This window comes from Prionailurus bengalensis, chromosome D3, assembly GCF_016509475.1.
Source record: "Prionailurus bengalensis isolate Pbe53 chromosome D3, Fcat_Pben_1.1_paternal_pri, whole genome shotgun sequence".
In the NCBI taxonomy this organism is placed as follows: domain Eukaryota; kingdom Metazoa; phylum Chordata; class Mammalia; order Carnivora; family Felidae; genus Prionailurus; species Prionailurus bengalensis.
This window is the reverse complement of record NC_057356.1, coordinates 15,537,967-15,565,057: the sequence shown is the minus strand read 5'-3', so window position 1 is coordinate 15,565,057 and position 27,091 is coordinate 15,537,967. Positions and strand designations below refer to the sequence as shown.

General features: G+C 50.3%; 1 protein-coding gene and 2 long non-coding RNA genes across 3 annotated transcripts; 2 read left to right on the top strand and 1 right to left on the bottom strand.

Moving 5' to 3' along the window:
• Positions 1-8,006: 8,006 nt before the first annotated feature.
• HSPB8 (heat shock protein family B (small) member 8) lies at positions 8,007-21,928 on the bottom strand. Its single transcript, XM_043557726.1, has 3 exons — positions 21,067-21,928; positions 14,630-14,693; positions 8,007-8,988 (listed from the first exon to the last, which is right to left on the bottom strand). Exons 1-3 carry the CDS (start codon positions 21,431-21,433, stop codon positions 8,829-8,831), a joined length of 591 nt encoding a protein of 196 aa, XP_043413661.1. The 5' UTR covers positions 21,434-21,928; the 3' UTR covers positions 8,007-8,828.
• LOC122470289 lies at positions 17,994-20,364 on the top strand. Its single transcript, XR_006293885.1, has 2 exons — positions 17,994-18,437; positions 19,398-20,364. It is a non-coding gene; the product is annotated as an uncharacterized LOC122470289 (long non-coding RNA).
• Positions 21,929-22,940: 1,012 nt separating the features above from the next.
• LOC122470287 lies at positions 22,941-26,779 on the top strand. The gene is made up of 2 exons (XR_006293884.1): positions 22,941-23,097; positions 24,879-26,779. It is a non-coding gene; the product is annotated as an uncharacterized LOC122470287 (long non-coding RNA).
• The last annotated feature ends 312 nt before the right edge of the window (positions 26,780-27,091 follow it).

Below are 27,091 nucleotides of genomic sequence, written 5' to 3'. Positions count from 1 at the left end.
AGGAAGCACAAAACAAGGCCTCAGCCGTGCAGACTAGTCATTAGATCGAGGGCCGGGTAGGGGAAGGCGTCTATATTGCCAGGAATTGCTCTAGTATTTTACATATCTTAACTCATTTATTCCCCACCGCAGCTCTACAGGACATTCTCTCATCACCCCTGTGTCGTTGCCCGCAAGCCAGAGGCACAGAGAAGTTAAGATCTTCTCCCAGGGTCACCCAGTAAATGGTGGAGCAGAATTCAAACTAGCGCAGTCCCTGTATGCAGACTGTGTACATAATGATTTCTCCATATGGTCTGCAAATGCCACGTTGTAGGAGAGGAAGTGAAATCTGTATCAGGTGATGCATTACATCAAAGCATCCCTTACAAGAATCGAGTCTTAGATTTAACCCCTCGGTCTGCTTTTCGTTGTCTCAAAGACAATACATTCTCTATGCAGAATATTTGGAAAACCCAAAAACGCACAAAGGGAAAAAAAAAATAACTTGAACATCCACCTTCTTCAAAAAAAAAAAAACCCAAACACCTTATTTTTAATGTTTATTTAATTTTGAGAGAGAGAGAGAGAGAGAGAGCGCGTGCAAAAACAGGGGAGGGGGCAGGGAGAGAGGGAGACACAGGATCCAAAGCCGGCTCCAGGCTCTGAGCTGTCAGCACAAAGCCCGACGCGGGGCTCCAACTCACAAGCCGTGAGGTCATGACCTGAACTGAAGTCGGCCGCTTAACCAAATGAAGCCACCCAGAGGCCCCCCAAAATAACAACTTTTACACAAATGTATAACAACTAAATAACTAAAAAGCAGCTGCAATCTTCTTTTTCTTTTAAATGGACTATCCTCCGTACTGATTATCTGAGGCCAGCTTTCCCCGTGTGCTATTCCCGCAATACTAAATCATCTCCAGGAGCGTGAGAGTTAATGGCTGCGTACTTGTTCCCAATGTATGGAAGGACCATCATCTGTCTACCGAACCCCGTACCTTGAGCCGTTTTGTCATTTCCAATTCTTCGTGAGTATAAATGCAGCAGAGACTCTGCCAGCGGTCTGCTCGGATTTCCTCTACACCTTTTTCTGTCTGTGCACACCTCGCCAGGCTGCTGGGTACCCTTGTGACACAGTTTTGCATCTGTGACTCTTTGCAGAACTGTCCTGGGGCTACTAGGACCACTTTGCTCACAGGGTCAAGGAGCCTGATGTCTGCACACTCCACTCCCATCCTGGAGCAGACCTTAGCCAATGAGTGTTGGCATGCAAGAATTAAAGCTCAGATCCCTTGACTCAGGTTGAAACAGACTCTGATCTGTTCTAGGTTCCTTTACAATGGGTCCCAGGAGTAGCCTACAGCAGAAGTGACAGCATGCCATATTCAAGGCTACATAGATCACAAAAGACATGTCAGGCCTCCCTGCCTCATGCTCCCTCTGGGGCCACTTGCTCCGAGGGAAGCTAACTGCCGTGCCTTGAGGACACTCAACCAGCCCCATTGGAAGGCCCATATGGTGAGGGACAGAGGTCTCCGGCCAACAGCCATTACAGCAAGCTCAGAAGCAGACCCTCCGGCCCCAGTCAAACCTCCAGATGACGGCGGCCCCAGCTGACATGTTGACACAATGTAATGAGACACAGACAAGAACCACCTGGCTGAACCTCAGCCAAATACCTCAACCTTAGAAACTGTGCAATAATGTTTATTGTTTTAGGTCAGTACATTTGAGGGCTAATCTGTTATCCATCAACAGCTACGGGCTGTTCTTGCCTTTCGCAGCTCCCAATGCACATTGCCAGATTAAAGAAGGACATTTAAACAAATTTTTAAAAAATGTTTATTTATTTTTGAGAGAGAGAGAGACAGAGCATGAGCAGGGGAGGGGCAGAGAGAGAGGGAGACACAGAATCAGAAGCAGGCTCCAAGCTCCGAGCTGTCAGCACAGAGCCCGACGCAGGGCTTGAATCCACGAACTATGAGATCATGACCTGAGCCTAAGTCGGCCGCCCAACCGACTGAGCCACCCAGGCGCCCCTAAAGAAAGACATTTAAGTTGGTCTACCCCAGCACTTTCCAAAATTCTATGGCAGTTGAACACACCCCATTTCTTTTTCGTTTTATGGAACTCACTTGGGGAGCTGCCAATCTAGTGTGAAATCTTGGACGTACCCAGAGATTCTCAATTTCTGTCACTTCTGCAAAGACATTATTTGCCCTCCAACAACCGCGTCCGTGCCGGCTCGGATCTGAGGGTCTGACGGGCGCGTGTGTGCGCACAAGCATGCACAGCTATCGGCAGGAAGTTCTGTCATCCTGTCTGCTGTGGATTTTAGAAGCTGTCACTGTCAGGACCAGAACAAGCCCATCTGTCACGCAGCTCTGACAGAGCACAAACAGGCATAGGAAAAATGAAATCGTCCTGTGGTATCAGGTCACGAGGCATCGTTTCCAAGACAGCTGGCCACTGCCTTTCTTCTGCTCTCCCTGCTCTCCTGAGCTGCCGAGGTAGTGTCCTCTGTAGTTAATAAACTTTTTGCTCATCTTCCCAGCCACCTTCTGGGGGATACTCAGGGTGGCAACAAAGGAGTCCCACTTTACAGATGAAGACACAGAGGATTAAGGGTTCTGTCTTTTCCAAGATACACGTCTACTTGGACGCCAGAAACTCTTACCCCTTCGCCCGCCACCTGCTCCCTGGCTCAGGTAACACAGTGATTTGGCACCAGTCTGCCGGAGTTTAAAATGGTCTTAGCTTCTGTGCCACTTCCCAGCTGCAGGACCTTGGGCACATTTCTGGATCGTTGCAGTTTGGCTATAGATTAAATGGAAAACGGGAGGTGAAGGGCACAGACAACACCCATTTGGTAATTGCTATTGTTGTTAATACTAATCCTTGGGGTTTCCACCTTTGACATCAGTTCTTCCTGTTAGCCCCTGATAACCCTCCCAACCTCTGTGGACAGAATCCAAGCTTCCTCTGGGCTCCTCCTGTGAGGCCCCCGTCCCAGCACCTTGTTCTCCAGTGGTTCCTAACCCTGGCAGCCAGTTCGAATCCCTGGGGGAGCTTTTAAAAAATATCCACGCCGGGGCACCTGGGTGGCTCAATCGGTTGAGCATCGGCTTCGGCTCAGGTCATGATCTCGCGGTTTGTGAGTTCAAGCCCCGCGTCGGGCTCTGTGCTGACAGCCTGGAGCCTGCTTTGGATTCTGTGTCTCCTTCTGTCTCTGCCCCTCCCCCACTTGTGCTCTGTCTAACAACAATGAATAGATGTAAAAAAAATTTAAAAAACATATCCATGCCCAGGCTGCACCCCCACCCCCCCACTCCCAGGCCACTAACACCAGAATTTCTCGAAATGTTTCTAGAGCATGAGCTCACCCTTACCCTTCCCTTGGGCCAGTGAGAGGTGCTGGAGGCTGGGTGTCTGGGCTCCAGCCGAGGAGAGAATCTCAGCACCTCCGCTTGGGACCTGGAGGGGGAAAAGTGTGAAGCCAGCCAAGCAGGGTTCTGAGGGAACCTGCTTCCAAGTCTTCCAGGGAGGAAAATGCTACGGCCAAACCGTCAGTGTGTTCTCGGCCCCTTCCCTCTGTCCCTCCCTCTGTGTTCTCTTTTTAAATGAACCCTCTCCACAGTTTTGCAAGATAACCAACACTAACAATGGTGCTGATAACAGGCCATGTTCTGAGCCCTAAGGACTGTGCTGACGGCTGAAGGGGCTCCAACCCTCCTCCTCTTTCATTAAAAATGCTGTTTTCTCCTGACGTACAATAACAGGTTCATTCTTAGGCAGGGAGTGCGCTTGGCCACTGAGGTTGTGGAGGTGTGGTGTCTGCTTTCTTCTAGAGCTCGGACAATGGAAGCTGATATCCCTCCAATGCCCCTCATTTCTGCTTTTCTTCTCCCAAATGGAGACCTTGAGCAGTGGGAGGCAGATGCTGGGAAAGTGTCAGCTGAAGGTGCAGACTTCAGGGTCTCCAGTGGTTCAGTAACCCACCATGGGTCCCTGGAAGACCCTGGACTCAGTTTCTCAGGAGGGGCCGGGCTGAGGCCACCTGCTGCTCCTTGCTTACTGTGGCCTTGCCCTGCGCTAGCACCTGTGGGCTCAGCCTTTGACACACACCTTGGATCCTCATATCAGCCTCGCATCACGACCCTCCATTCTCATGGGTGAAGAGACAAAACACTTGCAGAGGTCAAGTGACAAGGCGACACACACAGTGGTGTCTGAACGCAGATCCCTTCTGGCCCTATTGCTTCCTGATCTCAGAGCCCCTGCCCAGTCCTGCCCTGGAACCTGCTGTTTCCTTTGCTCGCTCATTTATTGCCTGAAACCCCATTACACCCATGAGGGCGGATTCCCACATCTGTCCTGTTCTCCAGGGTCTAGCACTGTCCCTGATACAGAGTAGGCTGGGCAGGGCGGGGTGATACTCCAAACCTTTAGCAACCGGCAGGGCCGGGCACTGACTATTCAGAATGGCCACGGCTCCCAAGGCAGTTGCTTTTTCCCAGAGGGACTCGAAGGGCAGGGGAGGTGTCTGTGTTTTAGAATGGAGGTTTTGTGATTATTTGGTTATGGCAAAGCCACAAGATCAGGAGATGATGGACTGTTGAAAAAGTTGCTCGTTATGCTCACAGGTCCCAAGAGGAGATGGCTTGTCACATTGCAGGGGGCTGTGTGGAGAAGCACCAGAGTCCGTTAAGAGGCAGAGGGAATGGGGAAATGTGAGCAGGAGTTTTCCCTGTGGTCTCTGCAGGAAGGAACAGGTGAGGCAGGGTAGACATGCTTAGGATTGGCTCGACTGAATATTTTCAGCCAGCTTTGGGGAGCAGGGGCTGTCTCTCAGTGTCTGGAACCTGACCTTGGACGATGAACGGCAGTGAACGGCCGGTGGATAGTGGTTCAGAGCGTAAGGCTGGGATGAAGAATGTGGTTGGTATGGGCTCTGGATTCATTGGTTTTCATACAAAAAGTGTGCCTGCAGGTGCGCCCTTTACTACCTCTGGGAATTAGCCAAGCTTGGGGGGGGGGTGGGGGGAGTCCCCAGGCAAGTCCCCAAGTGGTCAAAGCATCAGAATAAAAAGACATGCTTGAGACAGGCTAGGACAATGGGGTCACCTTAGAGGCTCAGGCAGTGTTGCTTATCAAGCGGTACTGAAGTATTTCAATATTTGGACACCTGTTGCCGCCCTACCTGGGCATACAGTTGAACTGGTGCCGAACTTGAAGAAAGGCCCTCAGTGAATAGACCTTGAATTGCTGAATTGGGGGGCTGGGCCTGGAGTGTCTCCCTTTCCCCATATCTCAGTTATCCTTGGAGAATAGCCACGGCAATGCTGTTGCACGCGGCTACCCTTCCCTTTCCCTCAGGAATCTCCAGGTAGAGCACCTCTGCTTGCACCTAGGAAGGCTTGGAGCTGGGGATCAGGTGCATTATTAGCCTTGCTGCAGACAAGGTGACTCAGCCAGCCCTCAGCAACCAGACAGCAGGTCCCCCAGCAGGCCTTGAGCCTTCCACCCCTTCGACAACTCCCGGGCTCCGGACATTGTGTGGGAAGGGACCTCCCAGCAGCCCCACCCCCTGCCAGCTCCAGGTGTTGGCTCATTTAAGAGACAGTATTGATTTTCACATTATGATGCACAACTCGTGAGGCCCCGGGTGGGGGGTGGGGGGAGAGAGAAGCCAGCGCTGATTCCGGGAATTTATTTCAAGACACATTAATTTGTTTCTTCCCTTCAAGGTCAAATCAAGGCATCTCCATATATCACCATTGGCAGCCGCTGGCTGGCAGGCAGTTGGGAGGGGGCAGAGGTGGGGGCTGAGAATAAGGCCTCCTGAGAGCCAGGTCAAGGGAGGGCTGTGGGGAAGCAGGCTCCGGGCACCCCCTGTCCCAGCATCATCATCGAAGCGAGGGCTCAGGAACAACACTCTTTCATTTCGCTGGAGATCTCCTGCAAAGGGCCGAGTCATCTAGCTTGATGTCAAGGCTTGTGTCTTTAAGCTGGAAGCTCTCAGAACTGAGATCATGCCTTTGGCCCAATTTTCCAGGGTGACCTACCCTCGCCATTCATTTGCTCACTACACATTTATTACTTGATGTCCCGAACATTGCACTTAGCACAGCAGACACAGAGGGTGGGCTTCCCACTCTCCCCACTCGGGGTCCCCCTGTTCATGAGCCCGGAAGTGGCAACCGTGGAAATAATGGCTTCGTTTTCCTCCCTCCGTCACCAGACCCTCACAGTGTAAAGGCACCCGCTATGCTGTGTCACTCGTGGTAGGTGCCCAGTAAATATTTGTTGAACAAACATCAACGGAGTAGAAATTTTCTTCCTCCCATCCTTGAAAGTAGGACAGGTAGGGTTACTTTTGGTTTTTATGATTGTTATTACTTCTCCTGCTGCACAGACACCCAAGCTGTTATAAGTGAGAGGGGACTCTGGCCAGCCTGGTGGGAGTCTGAGCTGAGACCCTAAAGAATTAGCCAGTGAGGAGGGTGAATTAGCCAGAAAGGAATCATGGAGAGAGAGAGAACAGTGTATCCAAGGTTCTAGTAGCAAAGAGAGGGCTTGTCTGGTTGGAGGAACAGAGGGGAAGTTAGGTGGGGCTGGAGGGTGTGGGTAAGGGGTTAAGGTAGGGCAGAGAGAGATAGCCCAAGGACAGATCCCATAATGCCTTGCAGGCCTCACCTAGTGGCGGGTACTCAATCCGTCCAACAATGGGGAACCATAAAAGGATTTTAAAAGGGGCATGCCTTTCATCTGGGCTCATGTGTTCTGCTGGTGAGGCCTCTCCCCCCACCCCTACCCCTACCTGCCCAAGTCGTGCAACCCTGCCCGTATTCAAGTCTGACAGGTTCTCCCCCTCTTATGATTACCCGTCATCCCTCTTCTCCTCCCCCTGCAAAGCCCCAACTTGAAATATCATCTCTCTCCTCTTCCCACAAGGTGACGGACTCACTGAAGCCACCCTTAACATTTTCTTTGTCGAGAGAAAGGCAGCACGAGGTAATATTTCATAGTAAGTCTGGAGTCAGATTGCCTGGGCCCCCTACTTACCAGGTGTGTGATCTGGGGCAGCGCCCTTAACCCTTCTGTGCCTTGGGTCCCTTATCTGTAAAGTGGAGAGGAGGGTTGAACATGCCGCATAGAGCTGCTGAGCAAGAACACCGATTACACACAGGAGGCACTAACATGGTGTCTGGTACACAAGGAGTTAAGTGAGGGACAGGCATGCTTTTATCTGCCTGTTTGTTACGGATCTGTGAGCTCCTATGGGCAGAAATTGTGGCTCATTGTTTACTATATGCTTGGCTCCTAGCACAGGACTCAGCAAGTAGGTTCTCGGGAAATGTTCGCTGACTTCCGCTGTCCTTTGTGGGTTTAGAGATGCCCTTGAAAATCAGCCCAGGAGCGCCTCATTAACTCTTCCGAAAGCAAACATCTAGGTTCAAGTTCTGTTGTTATCCTGTGACTTACCAAAGCCACTTAGCGTCAGCTTTTTCATTGCAAAATGGATGTCTACTTCTCAGGGTTGTCATGGGGATTAAATGGGATTGGCTCCAGGGATAGAGCATGTGGCCCAGTTTTGGTCAATGAGATTTAAAAAAAAGTCTTCTAAGAGCTTCTGGAAAATATCTTGTGTACTTATAAAAAAGAAAGTCAGAGGAGAAGACCTTTTTTTTACCCCCACCTTTTCTTTCTATGTGTTGTCATGCGAAGATGAGATGACTGGAGCTGCTGCAGCCATCTTGCAAACATGAGGACAGATCTTGTAGACCTGTCAGAGATGGCAGAGGAAGAAGATCTCTGGGCTCTTGGTGGCATAAGAACTGAAAAAATAGCTCTGAAATCACTCACCCCTAGACTTCTTACAAAGTTAGACACAGATATTTATGTCATTTAAACCACTCCTCGTTGAGTATCACTGCTTGCAGCTGCAAGCATTCCCAATATTGGGTATCTAAGTGGCATAGCATTTAGTTTGTCATCAAAAGAAGCACACAAAGCTAAGAACATCAGCTCCTTTTTTTTATTATTATTATTTACTGTTAATTCCCCCCTAAACAACAGCACAATTCAAATAACAATGACACACACATCTCACTCATATACACAATACCACTAGCCTGCCTGCCAGTCTGTCTGGCCTTTGCTTGGTTCCTGGTGGAGCTGTTTGGAGACAGCCCCCTCTGTAAAAATCCCAAATTGGACATAGGAGGCACGAGAAAGGGGAGACTCTAGCCAGAGAATACATCGGTTTCCAGAGTCCTCAGGGAGTGCCAACTTGGGAACATGCTATAAATGCCTGGGTGAAGAGCAGAAGGCACTGTTTTCATGTGGCTGTTGGATAAATCCCATATGGGGATGTAAGACCTATCCATACCCCTTTGTAGACCAGGGCTGCAGAAACACAGTGGAGTGACCCAGTGGGCTCCATCAACCAAACCATGGAGCCCAGAATGGGAATCTGGGTGACAGGGAGGTCCCCAGAGAAAAGCAACCTTTTGCATTAGCTGCAAGGTAAGATACAGTGTGAAATGTCATGTCCCCTTCTATCTGCTCTGCAGCTATAGAATGTGCAACATTTTCATCACGATAGAAAAGGTAAAGAAACAATCTCCCAGCATTTTGGCCTAATGCAATTGAGCAGGACCCTGCCAATTGTACCGTCCCGTGGAAAAACCTACTACTACACTATCCAGGGAGTCCGTGGTCAGTCCACCCCCACCCCTAACATTTTAGTCACTAAATCTATGAATTCAGCTAAAGTAATGTACTCTGGAATACAGAGAAGCCCTGCAGTTGGGGAGGGATAAAGATGGGCCAAGACTGGGGTCTCAGGAACAGGTGACTTCCTGGCTGTCTTGGGGAAGCTCGTTGTTGAAACTGCTCTCTCCAAATGGTGAGTAAGGGGGGACCTGGGGGGCTTCGATGATCAGCAGGCCCTCTGGGGAAAGCGAGGCAAAAACTGTCACAGGATCCACCTCTGCAGGAAGCCTAGGAGAAAGAAGCACAAGATACTATTCATGTATTATTGTTAATATAGCTTAAACATTCTTTTTTTCACTTGAAAGAAAAGTTTCCTTAACTTTATTTATTTTGAGAGAGAGAGTGAGAGACAGCGTGAGTGAGCAGGGGAGGGGCCGAGGGGGAGAGAGAATCCCAAGCAGGTTCCGCACTGTCAGCTCAGAGCCCCACGTGGGGCTCAAACTCACGAACCGTGAGATCATGACCTAAGTTGAAACCAAGAGTCGGATGCTTAACCGACTGAGCCACCCAGACGCCCCAAAAGAAAATGTTTCTGATATGAATTTGGGCTCTTAGGGCATACAACGCTGGGTTTGAATCCTGGCTCTGCCCTTTTCTAGCTGTATGATCTTGGGAAGGTCACTCAATTGCTCTGAGTTAATTTCCTCATCTGCAAACGGAGATAGTAATATTAAAATTGTATAGTATTTGAAGTGAGACAGAGTCTGAACATGCTTTGCAAACGGTAAAGTGGTGTTCTAACAGTAACTTAAAAGGTCCCTGGGGCCCAGATATTTGATCCTTGGTTGAGGTCTCTCTACTCACACTGGACCGGCTGCTGGCAGAAATGGCCACCACTCCCCTCCCTTTGGAGAGCATAGGTAAGGTGTCACAGCAGGCAACACATTTTCATCTGCCATGTGCCTGCTGAGAACGTGTTATTGGTGAATTAATGATGGAACAGGATGGTCGCACAGTAAGCTACTCTATGATGCTTAGAATGAGTCTTGAGGGGCGCCTGGGTGGCTCAGTCAGTTAAGCGTCTGACTCTTGATCTCAGCTCAAGTCATGATCTCACAGTTTGTAAGTTCAAGCCACGCATTGGGCTCTGTGCCGATAGTGGGAAGCCTACTTGGGATTCTGTCTTTTCTTCTCTCTGCCCCTCACCTGCTTGTGCTCTCTCTGTCTCAAAGTAAATAAATAAACTTAAAAAAAAAAAAAAGAATGAGCCTTGATTTGGGTCACATCTGAAGTAGCTCTTGGCAGGTCATAATTGCTTTGTTCTCAAAACACATTTATAGGCTTAACCTGGCTAGAACTTTATAATGATCCTCCAATGGCTAATAGGTAGGAATTAATATGCCTGTTGCATAAAACATTTAACAGAGACTTGGGGAGATCAAGTGACATGTTCAGTGAGTGAGAACATCAAAGACAGGATTTCTGAATCCAACTCTGGTTCCAGTTCTGAAGCTATATATTATAATTTTTTGGATCGTTTTGGGTAAATGAGGCAATCTTGAGACATGGTTCCTTCATCAGACTACTGGTATTGTGAGAACATGTTCATGGCCTCACTGGGATGCCATTATAAATAAAGATGATGGAAACTATGACCTTCACCTGCATATCATCTCATTTAGTTGTTAACAATAATCCCACCAGGCAAGTTCCCTCACTGTCCCGATTTACAGACAAGGAAATTGAGGACAGAGACGTGAAGCGATTTGCCCGAGGTCACGCTGCTGGTAAGAAGCATATGAAAATGGAATTGGAATCTTGGTCTCCAAACCCATGATGCTCTGCTCTACTGCATTCTCTGGCACCAGACTTTTGAGAAAAGGATTATGGTAGGGAAGCTAGGAGGGTCAATCAGCATAGATCTTTCCATTGGTCCAGGAAGACTCTGCCTGTTATAAACTCAGGGGTTTTGATGACAGAACCAAGAAATGAGGCAGATCCATTCCTGGCCAGGGCAGGATCCTTCCTGAAGGGGCTGGGGAGTTTTCTCTGTGAGTAGCAACATGTAGCCACATGAGTGGAATCTACCGAGGAGACTCCTGCCAAATTAGAGCCACGGAGATTAACAAGGGGCCTTCTGGGAAGGATGGAAGAAAAAGAGGGAACTTGGGCAGGCACCAAGTCAAACTTGAAGCACAGACAAGGCCAAAAGTCTGGACCTCCCTCCCACTGCTGGGGATGGGCTGACTCCGTTTAACTATTTACATGCTAACCCGTAGCATACCTGGTGCATTGGGGCAGGGCAGCCATGGTCCAGAGCATGGCCCTTGCAGGCAGGCAGATCTGAGTTTGAATTCTGACTCTTGCTGACTGTGTGACCTTGGATTGGTGAGCTAGCCTCTCTGAACCTACGTCCTTATATGAAAAGTGGGTTAATAGTTTCTGTCTGGGAGGATTACATGGGATAATGAAAGCAAAGGGCTTAGCCCAGAGCCTGGCATACCCTAAGTGCTCAATAAATGTTAGCCTCTACATTGTTACTACAGTCACTGACCATTTAAATGGGAACCTGGATGGCTGTGAATATTTTAGCACACATTGTGGTATCACCAAACTAAAAAATGTCTGAACCTAAAAGAATCTTCTTGATTGTTCAGGACAGTGCTTTTATATTACATATGGGGAAACTGAGACCCAGAGATAAAAATAGACTTGTTCAAGGTCTCTCACCAGGTGACCTGCATGTTGAACCACCATGGTGGGAAAATTATTCTTCTTCCATTCTCTCTCAAACCTTCCATTTGCATCCAAATGAACATCTCAGCTAAGTGTTACCATGATCTTTAAAGCTGTTAGCCTCTATCCCTTGCTATTGTCGCTTTTTAACAGAGACAGAGCTGATCTAAAGCTTAAACCCTTAAGCAGGTAATGCTATCTAGTTGGAACTTATCCACATTTTTCTTTCATTGGGTTTGTTTTATGACTGCCTTCTTCAGTGAACATATTAGTAGTAGTACTTTAACTTTCTCAAAAGCAACCTGATCAAAAAGGAAAGAAGTCTTAAGCAACTAATAATATGGGAATGTAAACACATAAAGCAGAGAGTAGTTGAAGATGGTCTTCAAATGACTGCAATCCGGTTTCCCCTACCCGGGCAGGAAGGTCATAGGCTTTGAAGGTGGGGAGATCTGTGTTTGAATCCCAGACCTGGCTCATCACTAGCTGTGTGACCTTTGTGGAATTCCAACATCCCTCTGAACTTCAGTTTTCTCATCCACAAGATGGACTTAATAACACTGGCTCCACAGGATTCTTTTACAGGTGAAATAATATTACACTTATACCCCTCTTATGGCTCTTGACACATTAAAGGTGTCAGTAAATAGCAAAACAGGTACCTGGGAAGATGGAGAGCAGGGACCTAAAGTTTGCTTTGACTCTGAGCATCCTCCATCAATGACTTCCTGCATCCCCTGCTTCCTGTCCTTACATTCAAGTTGGCTATGGAAAGATCCCATCTACAGTCTTGCCCTGCTCCCAACCCACAAGATCTCTCCTGCACCCCCTCATCCAATCAACATGGCGCCTTTCACACGGGGATGGATGTGTTGAGACGAATTTCCTAGTCATGGCTAAGGCAAACAGCTGTAGCATCCTTCCTGGGTGGAAAACTCCAAGGATCTCATTCTGGCTGAAGGAACTTCCCCCTGTTCTCTGATGACCAGAGTTTTTCCGGGGAGAGTCAATGGAGCCTCCTGAGAGTGGGCCAGGGCCATCTTTGGGGTCTAGAGCCTGGGCAGAGCCAGGGGGTCCCGGGAGGTCCCAGCTGCTCTCATGTGACTCCAGCCTTGCAGAGTTTTAAAAAATAATATTAGTCCTCACAGACTGAACACTGAGTCTTTACCCTGTGCTGAATGTTTGACACACATGTTCTCATTCCCCATCACAACTTGGTCCAGAGGAAACTCGGGGACAGAAGCTCAGAGCAGTTCAGCTGGTTGTTCTAAGTTACCCACTTTCCTTATCATGGAGCCAGGTCTCCCTATACCCAGAGGTGAGCTTCAAAATATTTAGCAACTGGCACAGATGGACAATGACCAGACAGAATGGATGGATACATGGCATAGGGATGGAGGGGGGGTCCTGGGGACCCCTGTTGTTGGCATGTGGGGAGGCTCAGAGGATCCCAGAGACAGGGTCAGGAAGGCCAGGTTGGCTAGGGAGGGCACTTGTGGGGCTCAAGACAATGGCTAGCCCAATATTATAACAAGAAGCTCAGCTTGGTTGTGGACCCCAGCCGAATAGCAGCCTGTGCCTTGAGAAACTTTAAACATTTCTGTTGGTCAAATCACCCCAGCAAGCTGTTTTCCCGGAGGCATCAGAGATGGGGAAATCCACGTTTTTAGAAGATGATTAACCCGCTGACTTCTTTCCAGCTCAATCCCTTCCACGGAGTTGCCCTGTCGGTGACTCCATCCTGAGACCTTATTTGAGTCTCTTCAAAGAAACATCAGCTCCCCCGCACTTGTCCCCCCTTCTTTTCCCCCCTCTCCCTCTCAGCAGCGTGTGATCTGGCCGCTGTACCAGGAAGAGGTGTGGGTCTTGGGGATGGCAGGCGAGCCAGCGAGTGTAAAGAGAAACAGTTAGCTGTTTGCCTTACTGGGAAGCGTCCATGGGCTTCTAAGAACTCAGAGGCGCCGGGCAGGTCAGGAATGGGCACGCGGCAGGAGAGACAGGACTGCAGAATCCCAAAGCTGAAGGAAGCCTCAGAATTCAGCTGGTGCAATCTCTCCAGACCAGGACATTTTGGCCAGGGCCGAGGGTGGAGTTGAGACTCCATAACCACACCAACGATAGTAATAATAGCCTGCCACTTATGAGGACCAGCTGGGTGCTGGTGGCTGTGCTCTGATCTCATTTCATTTTCAGTCGGTGGATTCCGGAATCAAGATTCACCCCCATCCCTTTTACAGGTGAAGAAAGGGCATCCTTTGCTCCAGGGCATGAGCACTGAACCGAGTTCAGGGATCGGTTTGGGGCTAAATTCTAACTGTAAGGACCTTAGGTAGCCCCTTACACCTCTGGGAATTTAGTTTCCCCGACAAACAAGGAGGGTAATGTCTCTTCTGCCCGCTGCAAAGATTAAAGGCATTGACTGAGACAGGGCTTTGGAGCCAGAGTGCACGCAGTGGACAACTGCTGAGTACAGGGAAGAGGTGTTTACCAGCAGCACCTGGCTGTTGTCTCCCTCCCTACAGGCATCGTCCTTAGGGCCCCGGTGTGGCTTCGATTCACTGGCCCAGCCTGGTGGTCTTCCGGCCGCTCCCATGATTCCTCCGGCTCAGCCCTTCCCACAGCCCTCAGCAAAACCCACCCTTCACATGTCCCAACCTCTCAGCCTCCAAACCCCTCCCAGGAGGAAACAGCAATGTCAGGACAAGTTCCGCCTTCATTCCTGTGGATACCGTTGGGAAGGTGCACGCTCTCCCGCGGTGGGACACTTAGAGCAGGCACCCTTCGAAAGAATCCACTGGGCACTCAGGCACCAAGGGAGGGTCTTTCTTGATGGTGGTGGAGATCCTCCCTCAAGCGTGCCACGGGGTGAGTGCCTTGATTTTCACGGAATCACAGACAAATCATTTTGCTTCTCTAATTCTTGGGCTCTTCATCTGTAAAGTGACATTGTTAACTTCCCGCCTCGCGGGGCACTGAGCCAAGGTGTGATGGCATGATCTACGTAACCTCTTCCGGGACCCTACGGCAGGTTTGCTGTGACACTTTCTCCCTTTTAGGTGTGAGGGTTCAATTCCCTCACTGGGGCTCGTCTGGAAAGAGAGATGCCCAAGACGGAGACGCTCCAGATCTTGGGTCCCAGGCCCTACCCACTCCTCCACCCTCACCCTGGAACCCACGCCACCAGGGCACTTACTGGATCTTCTTCGTGAAGTTCTTGGAAACGATGCCACCTTCTTGCTGCTTCTCTTCATGTTTGCCTAGAAGAGAGCGGAATGCCACGCGTAAGCATCGATGTCCCCCAGACTTTGGTCAGGACTCAGACTTGGGTTCGAATCCTGCCCCTGCCCCTGCCTCGCCGTTTGACTTGGGGTCGGAGACACCAGTTTTCTGAGCCTCTCTGGTCCCTCGTCTACTAAACGGACCCCCCTGAGCCGAGGCTGTCGTAAAGATGAACTAAGACGACGGACCAGACAGGAGGCCTAGACGGTGGTTTGTAGGCAATTACAAGTTAGATTTAGGAAATCACGGAAACTGAACCACATGTTGTATCTTTTAAGTCTTGCCTCTGGGCCCTTGCCCCTAACCAGCCAGTCGAACCCTGAAGCTAACATCCCAGGATGGGTGGTAGAAAAGAAGTGGGGTCGCATGCTGAGCCCTAGTCTGCCACCCAGTTGACTTTACGATGCACAGAGTCTTTCCTAGCTCTGAAGGTGGGCTTCTTTCTCCCTTGGTTACTGATGTGGAAACTGAGGCCCAGTGATGGGTCCAAGGTCACCCAGCAGGTGTACGGCAGGCCTGAGCTCTGCCTGTAGCTCCCTCTGAGTCTACACCGAGGGCTGCGGGTCTGATGCCCCTCTGCCTGTTCCAGCCTGAAATTAGCTCTTTGAGCCACATTATCTCTACCTAAAACTGGACGAACTGCCTGGAAATAATGTTTCAATCTGCTAAAACAAACAAACAAACAAACAAACAAACAAACAGAAAAAACCCACCCAGACTCTCGAAAGAGGGCTTTCTTTAAGAAATGACACCTTTGACACCACAGATTTGAAATTCCACCTGCCCCACCTTCTAGAGGGTAGCAGGGGTGGGGCTGTTTTCTTACCTGAGGAAGAGAAAAGATAAGAAGGTTTGGGCCCAAACTGGCTATCACCTTCAATTTACATAGCAACTTCTGAGCCTTTTGACTGCTCCTTACTCCTTTTTTATTAATTTTTTTTAGTGGGGAGAGTCTCTAACTTCTCTTTAAACAAACCGGATTAGGGCAGGGAGGAGTCTTTCAGCTCCTATCTTTATTTGTTCCTCATCTGTGGGGCCACATTCCCAGGCCAAGAACCCTCATTTCCATGGGGACACCCTTCTGAGAAGCTGTGGAATCCAGAGTGTAAATCACCTCGTGGGATTTTTTTTTTTTTTTGGGGGGGGACAGAGAGAGACAGAGCATGAACGGGGGAGGGGCAGAGAGAGAGGGAGACACAGAATTGGAAACAGGCTCCAGGCTCCGAGCCATCAGCCCAGAGCCTGACGCAGGGCTCGAACTCCCGGACCGCGAGATCGTGACCTGGCTGAAGTCGGACGCTTAACCGACTGCGCCACCCAGGCGCCCCATTGGCAGCCCCAGTCTTAAAAAACCTGACGATTTATAGGCGATTATGTTATCAATTGCTTTTTCATTATTCCTAATTTCTTTATTACTGACTTTGCTCTGACTGTAAGATAATACATGTGTATGCTAGAAGATGTAGAAAATGCCGAAATAAATGATCAAAACTACCTGTCCTCCCATCACTGCGACAAGACCACATTTTTTGTATACGCTCCAGACTTTTCTATCTATGGACATAAGTGTTATATAGGATCGATACATATCGCAGATTTTAGGAAATGGGATCATATTGCGCGTTATACTCAAAACTGTTATCTCTCGCCAACGCATTATAATCATTTCTCCACATCTTGCCAAATATTCTTCGGCAAAGTGGTTTCTTTAATGGCTGCGCAGCGTTCCGCTGTAGGGATCCCTAAGTTCATTTAGCCAATCCCTGGCTTTTGGGCAGTGAGACGGTATCTGACCTTAGAGAGAACCTCACGGCACCACACATTCTCACAGCTGGATCTTTGCATCTGGCCTGATGACATCTTTAGGATAAATTCTAAGTTCTAGAATTTCTGAGACTTGCTCTGTATTGCCAGATTGCCCTTAGGAAAGGTTGCATCAATTTATTCTCTCACGGGCTGGGTGGAAAGGGGTCCCCTGATAGGAATTCGTTGTTAAACTGCAGTGTCCGGGTACCCAGAACATGCTATGCTTTGAACGCGCTGCCCCCGGGAGAGTTGATTTGGGCCCGCCAAATCTGTGAGTGCCAACTGTCCAGCCCTAACCGGGCCTGTGGCCCAGGAGCACTGTCTGTTCTCTGACACCCTCCCCCCAGAGCCTGGGCCTCCAGAGAGGCCTCCTTCCCCTGGGGACTGGCCAGTGCCTCTGACTCAGCCCTTTTGCACCGTTGGTGTCCTGGGAATAATAAGCAATAACAAACTCTTATACAGCGCTTTCTTGGTGTGAGCCACTGTCCCAGCCCCTTACTAATAGCGACTCCTTTAATTTTCGTGACAACCTTAGAAAGCAGGGACTCTCATTATTACCATTTTGTGGATGGGGAACGGAAGTTCAGAGAGGTTAAGTGATATGCCCAAGGTCACACAGCTTGGAGTGCTGGAGCAAAGGTATTTGGGTTTTGGATTTCAGTCTCTGCTCTAACAATTTCTAGCCCATCTCTACTCTTCTCTGAGCCTCAGTTTATTCTTCTCTAAAATGGGGGTGACAATAGCTTCCTAATTTGGGGGTTGCTGTGAGCAGCAAATGAAAATGAGTCACAGGACTGCTTTGTAAGTGGTAAAAATATTGTGTGAAGGCGAAGGCTTGTGGCTTCTTTTGATGTTTGGAGAAAGGACTACTCCTGAAAGGCTAAGCTTCCCTGTCCAGGCCCTGAAAATAGGGTATTGGGGTTGGGGAGGGGAGGATCTCTGAGCAGGGGCAGCTCCAAGATTTCCATAAAGAGGAGCCTGGTTGAAAGTGGATGCTGCTACCAGAGGCTCATCTTGAAGCTTAATTTGCATATTATTTGAATATCTATTTATTGGGGCAGCTTAAGGATTATGAGTGATTTTTAATTTCTTATTTTGCTTTCCTAGCTATGTTTTCTACCGTGGAAATATTTTATTTTCGTAAACCGAAAAAAGTAATTATGATTCTTTTTAAAAAAAAGAACTCATCTGGAGGCAGGGCAAGCCAGAGGCCCCTCACAGCTGCTATTTTTTCAACATGCCTCAGAGAAGTGTAGGTGCCAAGAAGCAGGGATCAGCACTTCAGGGAAAGCCATTGGCCCAGCTAAAGAAAGAAGGTGCTGTTTCCAGGGGAGGCAGAGGCCCTGGGATTAAGGAGAGGGGGTGGGAATAAGGCCTCTGGGTTTTCCAGTTTCTTCTTGGCCAGGGCTGGGCCCAGTGGCCCATGAAGAGAACATTTCTTGGCTGCGGGCTGCAGGGTGCGAGTTGGGGTGTATAAGCATCATGGAAAGCATCTAGTCTAGCATTTTCCAAACACTTGCCTGGAACTATACACTCATATATGGTCATATAAGACAGGGCTGCCTCCAGAGAGCCATAAGCTACATTAATGTAGCAAATCAAAGCTCTGATAAGTCCTGCAGTAAGGAGACCTGTTTATAATTTTGTTTCCTCTGGCACCTTTTAAAAATCTGTACCGCCTTCCTTCCATTTCTCAGGTGCCTCGTGATATCTTAAAATGTACTGTTTGGCAAATACTGATTTAGTTCAACTCCTCCTAAGACCTAAGGCCAACAGTAAAACTGAAGCCCAAGACGTGGGAGGATTTGCCCAAGGCTGCATAATCAGAAGAAAATCCAGCCATCCTGACTCGGAACTGTCTCAGCAGGCCTGGCTTTGAATTTCAGACGTTGCCATGGAGGACCAGGGGATCTCAGGTGAGTTACTCTCTCTGAGCCTCAATTTCCTCCTTGCAAAGTGGGTGTCACAAACCTACCTATATTTCCTTGCAAGTCCACATGAGGAACCTGGGAGCCAACATTTGTAGGCATTTAGCACAGTGCCTACACCGAGTGCTTGAAGAAGAATAGGTCTGTCATTATGAGATATAAGATAAAAGATTGGAGCTGATTTTAAATGGAACCCTGATATCAATCTGATTTCATATCCATTTTATGAGAGTCTCTATATGTACTTTCAGGGGATTTGGATTCTGTCAAGCTGAGGGTGCTAAGTACATACCTGTGAGGCATTTTACAACCTAAAAAGGCTTTGTCTGTCTTACTGAAGCACTCAACCACCCCATTTTACAAATATGGAAACTGAGGCTCCATGATTCACTCAAAGCCTCATTCAGTGCCACTGCATTAGTAAGGTGCTTAGCTGAGATCTCAGCCTGGAGCTGCCAGAACCCACCTGTTAAGAAGCATCTAGAAGGGCACCTGGGTGGCTCAGTCAGTTAAGCATCTGACTTGAGCTCAGGTCATGATCTCACGGTTCGTGAGTTCGAGCCCTGCATCGGGCTCTGTGCTGACGGCTCAGAGCCTGGAACCTGTTTCAGATTCTGTGTCTCCCTCTCTCTCTGCCCCTCCCCCTCCCACACTCTGTCTCTCTCAAAAATAAACATTAAAAAAAATTTTTTTTTTTTAAAGAAGCACGTAGAAAGGAAGAGAATGGGGGAGATATACTTCAGGGGTCTCCTGGAGGGGCCAGAGGGCACGGGGACATCTCCAACCACGGGTGGAAGACTCTGGAATCCGAATGAAAACCAGAGACGGGAGAGGTGGTGATAATAATCGTTTACAGAGTGCCAGGCAGACACTATTATTAGCTCCATTTTACAGACTCTCTGCATTTATTATCATATATTGTCAGCTCACATTTAATCTTCTCTACAGATTTGCAGGAGAGATATTATCATGATCCCCATTCTGCAGATAAGACAACTGAGGCTCAGAACAGTGAGAAGACTTTCTGAGCAGTCTTCCATCGGGCAGTGTCAGGATTTGAACCCAGGTCTCAAAGAACATCTACGATCTATGGTGGATTGGGGCCTTGCCCTGTGCCCAGCATTTTAATAACAGCAGCATCACCGCAATAACAATACTGAACCCTTGTCCGCACTTGACCCCCGTCAGCTCATTTAATACAACAATCCTCATGCACCAGAACCCCGATTTCCAGATAAGGAAACACAGCACAGGAAAGATAAACATTCTGTGCATCCTGCTGGTTAGTGTGGCACAGCCACTTTCAGAACTCAGGCCTGGCCACCAGCCAACTCGGAACGCCCTGGCTGAACCCCTCCATCCGCACATGGCCCCAGCGTGTCTCCTGGCCCACCACCCCCGGCAGAGCCTCTGATGTTTACAATTCCGCCCTGGGAGGCTTTGAAAACTCCCCCTACACGCCGCCGCCTGCCGCCTGCCCCGCCAGGGCTTGTATCCGCCCAGCCTGCCTTGCAATGGCTTTTATTGATTCTCTGGCCTGCCAGCCTGTGCCGGGAACACACTCTTTTTAATGGAGCGTTAATTGGGAGGGAAGAGAGAGAAAGCTGTTCCCCTGCCCAGCAGGGACTGAGTCTCCTGTCTCCTCCTCCTTTCTCCCAGGCTGGGATGTGGCGGCAAGGACCCCAGGCCTGGCGTCCTGGGCAGGCCTAGGCTCTTCCTGCTGCTGACTCATGGCGTGACCTCGGACAAGTTCCGCTTGGGCCTCAGCCTCCTCAGCTGTGAAATGGGAGCAGACAGCCCTGCATCTCAGGGCCAGAGTGAGGATTACTTGGAAGAAGGAATCTAAGAGTCTTAGTCCAGTTTTTGGTACCTAGTAGGTGCTCAATAAATCATCAAATCTCTTCTGGCCTCCCAATTCCCAAGACAGCCTGAGTTTGAATCTGGGTGGCCTTGGACAAGTTACTTTCAGCTTTCTGTGCCTCAGTTTCCTCATCTGTGAAAAGAGGAGACAGACAGGCCCCACCTCCTCTGGTTGCCTTCACTGAGATGCTACAGGTAAAGGGCGGAGTGCGGTGCCTAGCGGAAAGTAAATGCTCAATCAAGGTCCCAATTGGTATCCTCATAGTGACTGTCAGGCCTCAGCGCCCTTATCTGGAACAAGGGGCCCCATTCCTCTTGAAACCTGCGCTGATCATTAGCTCTATCGTGGCACAGCACTTAACACACTCTTCTAGACTGTGCTGTGACACTGTGCCCCATCTCGTCCTTGTCTTTGTATTTCTTCTCTATCTGTTTGACTTACCCTTTCTATTAATTTTTTTTTTTTCTGTCAAAACCTGTGACGTGGTCTCTACTTGCCTGACTGTGCTCTGACTGATAGATATAGCCCTCCAAGGCCCCAGCCACTGGGTCAGGTTGAGGTGTCTCCTGGAAGCCAGGGAGAGCACAGCATTTCCACAAAGATAACTTCTGTGGCCTGCATTCCTGAGCCCTGAGGTCACCTGTGTCACGCTGTCACAGCTCACCCTCCAAGGGAACAAACATTCTCTTGGCCATTCCTGGGGCTGAGGCCTACACCCTTCTCCCGGGTTCTCTCTCACTCCTGCCCCTCACTCACCAGACACCTCCACGTATCCATCCTTGGTCTTCACCATCAGCTCCTCTGGCTTAAAGCTGTGCACGTTAACACACACTTTCCAGGGCTCCCCAGGGAAGGGTGGGGGGCTCCTGCCCTGAGCAGGTACCCCGAACCTGGCTGCAGCCGTGGGGCCCCGAGGCACCATGCCCGACCTTAGGGTTCCAGGCCATGCTGGGGAGAATCGAGGCAGGGCCCAGTTGTGCCAAGAGGCAGTCAAGTCGTCCGGGAAGGGGTCCATGCCAAAGTCATCATCCAGCAGGCGCGAGGGGAGGGATGAGTCTCGGAAGGGGTCTCTGCGCAGGCGGCTTGGGAGGTGGCAGGAGAAGGGCATCTGACCATCAGCCATGGCTGCTGAGCTGGAGGGGAAACGGAGGCTCAGAGAGAGGGAGCCACCTGCCCAAGGTCACACAGCAAGGTGATGTGGGTGGGTTGGCCCTCCAAGCTTATTTTTCTGCTTCAGAAAATGCCGAACCATCCACTGCCGTGGACAGAGGGTGTGCACCCGGCTGGGATCCCAGCCCCCAAAGACACTCCAAAGGCTACCACCAGCTGGTCCAGCAGAATTCCAGAGGGCCCCTCTCCGCTCTGCCTCACCAGAGATCCGCCAGTCACTGTCCTCCCAGACTGTCCAGGCTCTCAGCCAGAGCCACTGAGATGTCTAGAGGAGAGTCAGGAGCTTAATAAACCCAGGGACGCAGGCCTAGAAACTTCTCCTTGCTTCTTCAGGGCTGAGAGCCTTCTATTTATTGCTGCTTGGGGCAGGAGGCGGGTTTTTCGAGCGCCTCCTGTCACAGGAGTATTCGGAGGTGATGAACCAGCCCCTGAGAATCCGCTGAGGGAACAGCTGGGCTCCCGGGGGTAGGGGAGGGGCCGAGTTCAGCCAGCCAGTCGGACACTCTCCTCCCCCGCCCCCCCTCCCGGCTGGGCTCAGCTCCGCCCCCTCTCCCAGGGCTCGCTGCGGAGCCGCCTCCCCACTCCCAGTGCAAAGGCCGGCTATTAATAACCCTCTGCCTGCTGAGGGCTCAGGTCACCCTCGGTAATACCTTCCCCAGAGCCTGCTGCCTCCTGCAGAAGGAGGGGAGAGGGTTGGGAGCCCAGTGCATTTGAAGGCAGGTGGCTTTGGGCCGCAATGCCCACTTACAACCCGGCGTGGACACTTGCCTTCAGTGTCCTCTGAGAGCAGTAACATTATTCCCCAGCCACCTGTGAGCTGTCAGTTTTCCCAGCTGTAAAATGGACCCCATAGTAGCCACTGCATGGATGTGTCATGAGGAACACATGAGGTAACCATCCTTAAACATTTAGCAGACTGACACTTTCGCATGTTCAGTTTGGAGTTCTCCATTACATGATGCTTGCTGTATGCTGGGTCCTGTTCTAAGTGCTTTCCAAATATTAAACCGGCTTCAACGGCACCACCAATCCCGGGAGGTAAGGGGAGTGCCACTGTCCCCATTTTACAGATGGGGAAACTGTCACAGGAAGTGTTAGCCAATGGTAGCCCTGCATGACTGTTAACGATGATAATTATCAGAAGGTGCTGTACCCGGGCAGGCGGTCTGGTCTGACACAGGGAGCCCACAGAGGACCTGTTCTAGACTTCCCTGCCCCTCCCACATAGCTTGGAGAATGAATCTGTAAACTGTCCTTCTACCTAACAGCCCCTTGAGCTTGGGTTCTGACTTTGATCTGTCCCCAACGACAGGTGGGGAGAAGTGCCGTTCTCCCCCACCTCTCTCCCTCCCCCGTGGGCTTCAGGGTCTCAGCCCTGCCTTCCTCCTGGGGTGGGGTGGGGTGGGGTGGGGGTGTTAAGGAATTCAATGAGTCATTGGTTGAGAAATCGTTTTGATGTTCAGCAGTGCCTGCATGAGGCCGTTTGCTAAAAATAATTCTATGGAGAGCAACAGTTACCATCATTTTTGGCCTCCCCTTATGCTTCTGTGGCGAGCACGTGCCAACCCGTTGAACCGTCACAACATCGGGGATGTTATCACCACCCCCATTTTGCAGGTATGCACACAGCTGCCAGGTGACAGGGCTTGGGGGGGGGGCGGCCAGGGTCTGTGCTGAGCTGACTGGTAGAGACCCCACCCTCCTTCCCCCACCAGCAGAGAGAGGAAGGCTGAGGTGCCCCCGCTCCCCCATCCCGAGTGACTGGGTCCCCACTTGACTCTGGTGAGATCATCAGGCTAGAAGCTTGAGGCTGACGTCATGGCTGGGCACAGAAGCCTCAGCGCACCTATAATTACAGCAGGGGCGAGGCTGGCTGGCTGGCTCTGAAGCCAGAACGGGGAGAATCACTGTGTGACCCAGAGAAGAAAGCCGGTGCTGCCTGGGACCTGGGCCGGGGCCAGGGTGAGGTTTCTGGGTGGGTGGCTTGGTCCCCAGCCGTCCGTGTGTGGATTTGAGCGGGTGGAGCGCTTAGTGTGTTTATGTGTTTATTTATGGGTGAGTCTGCTGATGGGTGCGTTCTAGAAGACCCTCCTACTCCTTCCTCTCCAGGCCTCCTTCCCACAACCCCACAGAGCCTTCATCCACCTTCTCCTTTCAAGGATGCTGCCAGCAGGAGAGGAGGGAGGGTGTGCAGCTAGAAAACAGAAATAGCAAACATTAGCATTTATCCAGCACTTTCCACGCTCCAGGTTCTGTTCTAAGCACTTAAAATTTATGTATATTAACACATGCGATCCCCCTATAGCCCTATAAGGAAAGGACTTTTATCATCCCCATTTTATTGCTGAGAGAACCAAGTCTCAGTGAGATGGCACGACTCACCCTTGTCTGCACACCCAGTTAAGTGGCAGAGCTGGGATTCGAACCTAGGCAGTTTGGCTCTTGACCCCCCCCGCTGCTGTACTACGGTTTATAATCACCGTCATGGCTTACATTTAGCTGAGCACTGACTGTGTACCAGACCATGTGCCCAACACTTTATTCATGACCTCAGTGGACCCTCATGGCTCAGAGAGGTGAAGCCCCTTGCCGAAGGCCACACAGTGGGACTTGGGAACCCCTGGTCTTGTGCAGTGATCCTCCCACATGCCTGCTGTATGTGCTCCCTCCCCCCAGCCCCCGCCCCCAGATTCTCACTGTGTTTCTGGGTCAGGCCAAGTCTTCCGTTTTGGGAAGCTGAGGAGGGAGGCAGCTGCTCATCCTGCTGACCTGGCCTCCTGGAGAGGAGTCAGTAAGCTCTACAGACTGTCATCAGCCAGATGAAAACATGGGGCCAGGACCAGGAGAAGCCAGGTAGGGGAGGGGGCCCCCAGGCTGGCTCTCTCTGGGAAGGAAAGACCCTGTGGTGTGTGTGTGTGTGTGTGTGTGTGTGCACACGTGTGTGAGTATTGGGGCGGGGGTTGGGGGCAGTATTCGACCCCGGGTCCCAGAACAAGTGTTTTCTTGGCTACTTTCCTCTTAGAGCTTTCACATGGGAGGGACTGCAATTAATTCTCAAACAGCCCAGGGGGAGGGTGACATCACCCTGCAGTCCGGAAACAGGGGCCCAGGAAGGAGCAGTAGCTGCCTCAAGTCACACGGGAAGTGCCAGGACGCAGACACAATTCTGTGCTCTTCCTCTGCTGCCTTTCCATGGCAGCAAGACTCCACGTTCCGCGCTCCCCTAGGTATTTCCAGCCCCCCCCCCACACCGTCCCACCCAGCCTCACCACCCCTGAGCCCTAACTCTACGGGGGGCTGGGTCTGTAGGGCCTGCAGGGGGGGGGGGCCCTGTGGCTCCCTCAAAGGCCTGGCTTTCTGGATGTCATTTTTGCTTAGTGTTTTCTCTACAATTATAGGGGTCTGGAGCTCTTGTTCCAGGCGTGGGCGCAGATCCTGGTGGCCTGGCGCATTCGGGCTCCAGATGGAGAAAGACCCACGTCAGAGTTCCCTCCGTTGGACACCCCAGGAGCCCAGCACATCTGCAGCAAATAGGAGAGGTGTAGGCTCGTGTCTTTTTCCATTCCCTTTCTCAGACCCCCGATGGAATTTCCAGTACGTTCGGCTCCACGGGGGCAGGACCCTCGGGTGTCTTGCTCGCAGCAGCATCCCCGGTGCCTGGAAGGGTGCCTGGTGCGTTGTCGGAGCTCGGCAGGTCTTGCCAAGCAGGTGATGTCCCGTTAGCGACCCAGTGTCACAATTGCCTGGCTCACATGTGGCAGACCCTGTACGCAGTAACAGCATTAGAATAGGGCTAGAATTTCCAGAGTGCCTAGAAGGTGCCAGCACCCAGTGGAATGCTTTCGAAGCGTGCTCTTTATTTATTCCTCACCACAGCCCCCCTCCCAGAAGTTCATACCATCATCATCTCCATCTGACAGATGAGGACACTGAGGTTCAACACGGGAGGGAACTTGTCCAAGGCCACCAGCTTGTGGGTTCTAAACCCAGCTGTGTCTGAACTTCAAGCCCCGTGCTCTTTCCTTGGCCAAATGCCCGGGCAAAAACAAGATGATTAATAAATGAAATAAATAAACAACCCACGTGGTCCCTCCCTACCCAAGTCAATGCCCTCATAATCCTACACAGCTAATGCTTATTATTCAGCTCTAGCTTCCTGCTACTATTATGTCCAAAATTCTTTCCAGAATGTTCTGAATAACAGTAATTCACGATAGCCACGCTTTCTGTTTTGTGGAGGAAAGTTTTATTAATTATACGGGAAAGGGAATATATGGAATTAAATAATTCGAGTAAACATAAAGAGGGGGAGAGTATAGAGAAGAACAGAGAAGGGTTAACACATCAAATCAGGTACTCGCAACATCCAACCTCTGGCTGGGGGAGCCCCTCAGTGAACAGCCCCCTCTGGAGTCCCGACTGAGGGTCCTGGGCAGAATGTCCTCCCCTTGGGTGAGGCTTCCAACTATTCCCGCCAGGGCAATATATACACTACCCATGTGTGATCTCTGGTTAGTCATGAAGTTTGCCTAAGTGCAGTCCTGAGCAAGCTGGGTTTTTTCTTTGTGTCTCTTATCCTATCTCACAATCTTAGGAGCCTGGGCCTGTGCACGTTTCTCTTCCCGCCCTGATCCATTCCAGGGGACCAGCCTGGTCTGGCTCGAGAAGGTGAGGCAAGTTAATCCCCCTTGGCGCCAGGAACAGAAGGGCCAATTCTGATCCCGAGGCCAGATACGGAGCACAAGCCAACTAAGCCCCCCATGACGGTGTATATGTGGCTCTGGGCAGAAATGCATGACAAGTCTCACAAACACGCTCTATACAGAACACAGGGATCGCTTCCTCTGACCACCTCTGCAAGTAATAATAATAATAATACTTATTTAACATTTTGTAATAGTTGTATTTTGCATAAACTGATTTATTTAATCCTCATCCAAATTGCTTTAAGATAGGTATTATTATCCCTGTTCACAGACGACAATATTGAGGCACCAATATTGAGGCACAGAGAGGTTAAATTACTCGCACCAGCTCACACAGCTACAAAGTAGCAGAGCTGATACTCAAATCCAGACAGTCTGGCTCCAGAGTCCCGTGCTCCGCACCACCACATGAGCCTGTGGATAACAGCTCCCCAAACAACAAAATAGTAACGATCTCCACCATTGCTGGAGAACTCTTAGGTGCCAAGCTCCACTAAAGACCCTACCTTACCTCTGTCATTCCTTATGACAACCCTATGAGATAGTAGTATATTGTTAACTGTTTTCTGTTGAAAACTAAAGGCACAGAGGCAGATGTGTGCAGATTGCTAAGCCTGTATGCTTCGCTGTCCAGTGGGCTATGCTATGTGGTCCCCACTGAATGGCCAGAGCAAGCACTGTCCAAACCCATAAGGGACCCGAAAGACCACAGTTCACCAGCCCACCTCTCCCTCCACCTTCTCGTTGGGCCTCCTTCTCTGGAAACTTCTTTGGGCCCTTCCAGACGTTCTCGGTAGAACAAGTGACACCAGGAACTCACTGATATTTGGAAGCCTGGTGGCTGCCTGGGACAAGCCATCACTGTGTCAACCAGAGAGATCCTTATGTGTTACCAGTGTGAAAGC